This window comes from Nycticebus coucang, chromosome 19 (genome assembly GCF_027406575.1).
Source record: "Nycticebus coucang isolate mNycCou1 chromosome 19, mNycCou1.pri, whole genome shotgun sequence".
In the NCBI taxonomy this organism is placed as follows: domain Eukaryota; kingdom Metazoa; phylum Chordata; class Mammalia; order Primates; family Lorisidae; genus Nycticebus; species Nycticebus coucang.
Genome location: NC_069798.1, coordinates 9609881 through 9618476, shown reverse-complemented (window position 1 = coordinate 9618476; position 8596 = coordinate 9609881). Strand labels below are relative to the sequence as shown.

Below are 8596 nucleotides of genomic sequence, written 5' to 3'. Positions count from 1 at the left end.
TCACGTGTTCACTGACACAGTACAATCAATTACCCTGTGTATCTTCACGAGAGAACTGGCTTGATGGAGTGGAAAGTGCCCAGATGTTCAATGACAGTGTAATTTCACACCTCTGAACCTCCACTGACCTCAGGCCACTTATCCTCCGATCATGCTGCTGGGTACTGCTGAATGTAAATCAGAAGCTGTGCCTGCAAGAAGTGTCAAGAAAGACGCAGCAAAGGCCACCAACTGAGCAGAACAGCAGGAATCTGAGAAACACTGTGGGGAAGGAGGAAAGATTCGAGAACTGTTTATTTTCTATCAAGGAGATTCTGAGCCCCGAGATACCAGCAGAAATGCACATCGCTGCTGTAACAACCTGGGTCACAAACCAAAACGGACGGGAGGGCTTTGCAACCACGTCCAATCCAAACTCTGTCCCACAACACGTCCTTCTGCCCTCCTGGCATCATTCAGTGTCCCTCCAAATTTATTCTGGTCTTCTCCAGAAAACTCTTTCCTAATATTCATGCTACCAATGATATTTCTTAACACATAATTTGTGGATAAAGACAACCCATTAGTTGGTGCTTTTTTATATGAATAAAAGACTTGACAATTTTTTTCCCCCAAACCAGCACAAAACAGAGAGGAGAAAGCACGAAGACTTCCTCATCCTTAACCCAAATCGTTCCCACACAAGTCCCATAGGGCGGCTCGGTTCTCTTCGGCTCTCCTGGCACCCCTGACACCAGGGTCCGGTCACTTGGCCTTCTTGCCATCTTTCTGGGATGCCAAGTTGGCCTTCCTGGCCTCCTCCTCTGGGATGAAGACGCTGACAGTGAAGTCGCTCGTCTCTGAGCCGTATTTGTTCTTTACAACCAGCCCATATTTGCCCGAGTCGGCGGTGGTCACGTCGGTGATGGTGAAGTAGGCGGTCTTCCCGGCCTCGAACTTGAGGCTGCAGTGGTCATTTGAGGTCAGGAGCTTCTCATTCTTCAACCACGAGACCTCAGGACTCGGGTCACCCCAGACGATGCAGGTGAGATTAAGGGCCTGTTACGAGAGGGAAGGAGACGAATCAGATATATTGATCCAGCTTTAAGAATCTTGCTGGCTGGCAGTGTGGCATGACCAGACAGAGGATGAATAAAGACCTCCCGGACCAGGGTTTAAAGTGTCACGTGTGTGCACCAGAGTGAGTTACAGTTTGAAGTAACATAGGAGAAGCTGTGTTAAGACCAGGACTTTCTGGAATGCTTAGAACCCAAAACAGGCCACTGAGTTTTCTTCTCTCCCCCTCCTACACCCTCTCTTTCATAAACACAAAGAAGCCTTTTGCTCTAATGTGGCATTTTAGAGTCTGTCTTGGAAGAGCAATCTCCCCCTTGCCATAATCACCACCTGCTCTCTTTTGAATTTCATTTTCTTCAACGATCCCAGCAGCAGAATTCTAACAGCAGCTTTAGAGAACATCATTGAATTTTCAAATTTCACTTTCCTCCTTCTCTCCCCTCCTCAGGCCCATTCACTATGTTGCAGGTGCACCACCAAGATGTATTCCTCAAGAAAACACAGTAGAACCTCTGCAGCTGGCTGCCTCCCTGCACTCCTTAATTGACCACCTCCTTAATTGACCTAATTTTCGTGGACTGGACATGCACCACGCGCATCAGTACAGCAGGCCTCATTCCTGATGTTGGCCACCTCTGTATGTTGGCTAGTTTGTTCCAGTCCTTTGGGTGCTCAACTTACAGGAGTTCGAATGTATTCCCATTTGTGCCAAAACACTCTTATTCTAAAAGATCTACATGTAGGTCTACAGTTTTATTTTTCCTTGCAAAAATTTTAGATCGTGGTAGAGTCATATGCAGTGCTAAGAATCAAGATCTTTCTAGGTCCTATGTACCTTTTAGCTAGTTTACCCAGGGATAACATTTCACAAAACCATAGAGCTACAACCCACTAATCTTATTCAGAGTTCCCTGACTTTACTTGTATGGATTTATGTTTTGTGTGTTTCATTCTATTCAATTTTATCACGAGTGTAGGTTCATGTCTCCACCACCACTATCAAAATACAGATTATCTGCAGTATCCCATCACCACAAGGACCCCCACGCTGTCCTTCTATAACCACATCCACCTCCTCATCTGACTTCTCAGCCCTCTTCCTAATCCCTGGCAACCACTGATCTGTGTTCCATTTGTGAAATGTTACTTCAGAAATATCATATACATAGAATCATACAGTATGCAACCTTTCAAAATCACCTTTGTCATTCAGTCTAAGTCCTTACAAAGCTATCCAAGCTGCTGCATGTGTTAACAGTTTGTCCTTTTTAGGGCTGGGTAGCATGTCATGGCATAACTGGCTTCATAGACAAAAATGTTTTTTTGTAGTTCTCTTGTGTTTCAAGTTCCCAGTCCAGTAAGATTTGCTGACCAGAACTTTGTAACTTTCTACTTCACTCATCTATTCCCTTTTGAGCCCCCCCGAGTCCCCAGAAACAGCAGAGTCTCCCTGCAGCCACAGATACATATAAGGTCTTATCACACAACCTGGTTGTCTGGAGAAAACGAGCGAAGCAACACCCCACCCCAGATTGTGCCCAAGGACCCAGCTGAGGAACCGACTCCCCACGTGCGTGCTGTGCACAAGGCTGAAAGAATGACCAGCACTAACCCCTCACTCAATATATGCCGAAGCCTCCGCCCTGGGAGGGACTTACCTACCCCCTTTACCATGTGACATGTGCCCCGACACGACTTCTCCCTGTGCTTGGGTGCCCTGCACGCCATGCCAAACGTGTAACGATGCTTACCCAATTCATCCATTATTCACTTCCACTACAAAACCCTGGCCCCTCAGGTCAGGGAGGTGAATTTGAGGTAGTCCATTCCTCCCACCTCCCAGTTGATTTGCCCTCCATAATAAATCTGTCTTCCTCAACAATCCTCCTTGTCTTAGTAATCGCCTTTCTGTGGGGTGAGCAACAGAGGGAGCCCCTGTTGCGGGTTCATTAATGGTGGTATATGTATCCCCATAAAGGCTGTCGGAGCTTTTTCCAGTTTGAGGCCTATTATGAATAGAGTTGCTATGAACAATAGTGTGCAGGTTTTTATGTGAATGTAAGTTTTCATTTCTTTAGGATATCTGTCCAGCGCTGGGTTGTATGGTAAATGCAAGTTTACTTTTTTTCCAGAAATTGCCAAACTGTTTTCCTGACAATCAATATACAAGTGATTCAGTCTCTCCACATCCTCACTAGCGTCCGTTGTCATATATTATTTTAAATTTAGTTATTTTTCTATTGTTAGAGACAGGGTCTGGCTATGGTGCCCGAGTTGAATGCAAACTCCTGGGCTAAAGTGATCCTCCCACTTCAGCCTCCCTAGTAGCTGGGACTACCAGTGTGCACCATGGTGCCTAACTACTATTTTTTATTATAGTGAGAGAGGATACCCAGAAAAAGCAAAGTCTGAAAAACAAAAGCAGAAGTCCTCCCCAAGGTGACTCAACTCTTAGGAATTTGTAGAAATTTAACTTCCTGTGACCTGGAAACTCACGCTAAAGCCCACGCCCACCTTCTCCAGCTCGATTCAAACTGACCAGTGAGAAGAGTGCCCCTGGACAAACAGCCCTTGACTGGAGATAAAAGGGAAAACACAGCCAGTCGGGAGTCTGGCATTTTAGACTCCAGTCTGCGTGGCTCCGCTGGCTGGAATAAAGCCCTTCCTCCACACCTTGGTGTTTGGGTGTTCATGCTCCCCACTGGGCCTTGTCTTCTTGCAACAATTGCAGGTTTGATAAGTGTGTCATGATATTCATTGTGGTTTCAATTTTCATTTTCCTGATGGCTAACGATGTTGAGTTTATTGCAGGAAGACGAGGCCCAATGGAGAGAAAGAGCACCCAAACACCACGTTTATAAGAGGGAGGGCTTCATTCACCAGCCAGGAGCTTACGATGTAGAAGAATTCCAAATGGCCATGCTCCCCAACTGGTCTTTCCCTTTTTATCGACAGTCAAAAAGTTGCAACCCACAGGTACCCTTCTCACTGGCCAGTTTGAATCAAGCGGGAGATGCTATTCCGGCCCCTATAGCACTATAGGATTTCACAGAACTTGGAAATTTCCAAGTTCCAGGAAGTTAAGTTTACAAATTCCCAAGAGCAAAGTCAGTGTGGAGAGGACCCTGCAGGTGTATTCTTGTGGTCTCCTTGAGAAGACCTGTTCTCCTGGACCTCACCCTTCTTGGGTATCCTCTCTCAAGTTTACTTTACATTTTAAATTCCATGCCTGAATTTTTTTCCTTCTAAGATCCCTGAATTATAAAAGAGCTCCCCATACACAAAGAAAAGGATACCCTTCTAAATATCCTTCTAAAGGGTCTTATGTGATCACTTGTTATGTCTTTTGTAGGTGTGTCATTTAAAATTTGGTAGATGAAGAAATACGTTCTCCTCCCATCACTAATGACCATTTCTCATTCTACAATGTATTTCTGCAAGAAAAATGTGAGTCAAAGTATTGCCATTATACTTATCCAAGCAGACCAGTGACATGATTTTGGAAACTGTGATTACCCGGAGTTAAAACTTTTAACAAAAACAAAGACTCGCAAACAGCTCAGGCATCATGGAAAATTCTTATCCATTCTTCAGACTTGAGTTACAGATTACAAAATGTTTTCATATACATTCTCTCAAGTCTCATGACAACATAGAGCATTAAATATTTTTAACCTCATCATGTGAAAAAAATGGAAAAGGCAGTTTAAGAACAAAAGCAACCTTGCACAATGGTTGAGTTTAAAGTCAGAAGAATTACAGCTGCATGAAACCTCCCTCTGAGGCATTTCCACACTCCTTGCTTTGTTACCTGAATTCCACCCACCCAGTGCCTGTCTTCACTGCCCTTTGAGGTGGAAAAAGTTCTGTTCTACTACAAATATCTCTACCCCTAGGACTAATAATATTAAAGTTGTTTTGATGATACATAAAGATGAAGAAAGGGAATCCGGGTTATAAATTATGTGCACTGCCTCCCAGAAAGATTATTACAGGGCCAGGTTACACCAGTTTAAAGCCAGTGGAAGGATCAGCCTATGGAAATTCACAGAGCAGCATGTTTCCCTGCAAAGGCGAAGCACTTAATTGAACAGTCCATTTCCCACTATGTGCTAGAAGTCATTTCTTTCTTCAATTATGTTTGTCCTAATGTTATGACTGACCATGTTCAGTTTCTCACAATTTTAAAGGGTGAGTCTGGGAAGGGATTAAGTGATGTCTGTGTGTCTATAAGAGACAAACTTGGATCCTGATGTGCGGCCTGTAGAAAACCCGCAGCACTGGGAACCTGGTACATGTATTTGGCTCTTATTCCCCATTTCTACAAGTTCCTTCTCCACTGAGTTGGGCTGAAGCTTTGCTTTGAGTGGCACATGACAGCATTCTGCTGATTCCCTTGTGCCAGCCAAGTATAAGGTGGAGTAAGGTGAAGATGCTGGGATGTTAAGTGTGTCTTAGAAGAGGGCGCCAAGTGTGAGGTACTGGCCCCCACTCCTCATGTAAAGGGGCAGGCAGAGGAGTCCTTTAAGCTTACCTTGCCCTCCTGGATGGTGACCACGTCAGGGAGGCCCCCCAACACCCGGGCGCGATCTGCAATCACAGACGTGTCTGGTTAATCACTGCAGGGATGAGGACCAGCAGTCACACACACAAAAACACCCCAGGGGACTCACTGTCCAATCCAGTTCCCCTTTCCCGACAGTTATTTTAAACTATTTTCAAAACGTGAAAGAAGAACATGATCCACGGATTCTGGATCTTACCCCTTCTTTACCCACATATTGTGGGCATGCAGATGCCCGTATCTGCCCCTAAAATACCAGCTAACATATGCACGGTAGCTTTGTCATATCCAGACCCGCTCTGCAACTTTTCATGGCTATTCTGAGCCCTGGCCCTTCTGCAGCTTAGAGGAGGCTCGGCCCCAGGAAGCAGAATGGATCCATATGGACAGCTCCCAAGCCTGGCTTGGCCTCTTTTATGGGTTTCCATATGATGAAAAAAGGCTGCAAATGGAGAGGCCGTATGCTGGGGAGATCAGGCAGCTCCTGCAGATGTGAGCCTCCTTTGCGGCCCTCCCCAGAGAGCTGCACTTTCTTGTCTCCTGGTAGATCTTGGTAGTGCTATGCAGGCCACTGTCTGCGGCTGTGAGTGAAAATGCCCCCAATGAGGCTACAAGAAATGGAATGTGTGCTCAGAGGCACAGCTGGAGTCCTCAGCCAAGTCATGCTCTCTGGGTGTGACTGCCTCAGTCCCTGGGAAGAGTACCTTTCTGTAATTTGCTGGAAGGTGTCCTTTCTGGCATGCATGCCACGGCCACCTTCCTCTTATTTGTAGGCCTACTTCAATTAATTTGTGATTTTTTTTTTTTTCTGAGACAGAGCCTCAAGCTGTTGCCCTGGGTAGAGTGCTGTGGCATCACAGCTCACAGCAACCTCCAACTCCTGGGCTCAAGAGATCCTCCTGTCTCTGCCTTCCAAGTAGCTGGGACTACAGGCACCTGCCACAATGCCTGGCTATTTTTTGGTTGCAGCCGTCATTGTTGTTTGGGGAGCCCGGGCTGCATTTGAACCCACCAGCTCAGGTGTATGTGACTGGTGCATTAGCCACTTGAGCCGCTTGAGCCACAGGCGCTGAGCCTAATTTGTGACTCTTATTCCCCATTTCTACAAGTTCCTTCTCCACTGAGTTGGGCTGAAGCTCTGCTTTGAGTGGCACATGACAGCATTCTGCTGATTCCCTTGTGCCACATGGAATCTTAACCCATCATCTGGTTCCCTGTGTGACTTGCTGTGCAATACTGGCCTGGTCACCTCCTGTGTGAACCTCAGTCTCCTGATCTGTAGAATGGGGGAGAGGTTACAGAAGCTGTGTGGACATGAAGTTTCCGAACTCTGCTCCACACAGTCAGGGGGATTCCTCTGGGGGTGTGAGAGGAGTATGGAAGGGGGCACTGAGTTAGGGAGCCTGGAGTCCATCCCAACCTCAGTTATAAGTATTAATAACTCAGTTTTTACCTATTTTAGGTATTGGGGCTATGTGCAAGATTTTGCCTGCAATAAGTGCTTCATGGCTTATAAAAGCATAAAAGCATAAAGCTAGATCTCCAAGGTCTTTTCCAGATCTAAAGAGTTCAGAAACCAGAGGATCAGGCTCCTTGCTCTCAAAAGAGTTCAAAAATTGGAAGAGCTGGGAGACTGCTTGCAGAGGTGGGCTTTGCTCGGCAGGCAAGAAATGCTCCTCACAGACGCAGGGCACGGGGTGGGAGAGGGAGGAGGATAGAGGAGAAAGGAACACAGGGACTCAGCAGCAAGTTCAAGGTCCACAGTCTACCTTGAAGGCCTGGAGCCACTCACAGGGGAAGGATGATGTCACTTCTCGCTCCCTCTCCTGCAAACCCAGCTCAGATCGACTCTACCATTTTAACCTGTAAACATTTTTAAATTCTGGCTCCTACACTGAGAAAGAAACTGGGTAAGTGTTATGGATTAGTCTGTGATTTCCGGGACTCTGTAAGACCGAGTTCTAAACATCTCTGTGTGTGATCAGACAACTGATGGGAGTAGGGCAGTCAGTATGTTTCCCAGCGCACAGAGTTGACAGCTCAGTTTGTCTCCTTGGACTGTGTCTCATTAAAGGAGAGAAGGAAGGCCTTACTCACAGCATCTTTCTCTGACAGGGGCTGGTGGGAAAATGCACACTATTTGTTGGGGACAAGTTACTGTGATTTATTTACCTGTTGTCAAATGTTTCCTGAGATTTCCCTTCCCTAATGGCTATATATTTTCCTGGCACATTGTGCCTGCAAGTGACTAACAACCTCTTGTGTGCAGCAAAGTGATTTCTCAGGGTGTCTGGGTCAAGACCAAGGGCCAGGTGACATTCCTCTAATGTAACCCAAAACCCTCTTTTCATAGACACTCTTATGCAAAAGGCTAAAATGAAAACAGAGTGAAAAGTAGAACAGCTAAGATTTGAAGTAAAAAAAAAAAAAAAGGAGAGAAAGCACTCCAGTCTCCCCCCTCTGTAGTCACAGTGGCAAAATAAAACCCTATTTTGAATCTACCCCAGTAGTAGGTGTGAAAGTGGTTTACTTACTTTTCTCAGCAATGGCAGCTTGTCTGTGGTCAAGAGAAACAAACAAACACACAAACAAAGAAGAGCAGTGTTTAGAGTCACTTGGAAGTGGCTGACCCTGGCTGCATTTTCTTGCCTCAGAAACAATTTGCTGCTCTGTGTGGTGGGGAGTGCTGCTACTACTGCCCTGGCTGACATAAAAGACTCTTTCCAGCACTCGGACCCGCAAGCAGCAGGCAAGTTGCCAGGGAAGTTAGTGCATTAGGGCAGCGCTTACTGGGACAAGGGACTTACTTCAACCTCTGGAACTCAGCAAAGGCCTCGTCATATGCTTTAAGAGAAAAAAAGAAAAGTTAGAATTTTCTCATCCAGAATTGATGACAGAGGGGCTGATTAAAATTCATAACTTGAGGTCACTGTGATCCATCTAAATACGACTAACCTGACTTTGATTAAGACTGGG

The 8596-nt window shown here is 45.9% G+C and overlaps 1 protein-coding gene across 2 annotated transcripts in view; it reads right to left on the bottom strand.

The window, feature by feature from the left end:
* Positions 1 to 270: 270 nt before the first annotated feature.
* MYOM1 (myomesin 1) overlaps positions 271 to 8596 on the bottom strand; it is a 148376-nt gene continuing 140050 nt past the window's right edge. For both annotated transcript variants that reach the window (XM_053571704.1, XM_053571702.1), the window contains 4 exons: positions 8428 to 8464; positions 8155 to 8177; positions 5591 to 5646; positions 271 to 1038 (listed from right to left, as the gene is read on the bottom strand). In XM_053571704.1, coding sequence (XP_053427679.1) covers positions 745 to 1038; positions 5591 to 5646; positions 8155 to 8177; positions 8428 to 8464 — 410 coding nt within the window. In that variant the 3' untranslated portion in view covers positions 271 to 744. The remainder of the gene's footprint in view (positions 1039 to 5590; positions 5647 to 8154; positions 8178 to 8427; positions 8465 to 8596) is intronic.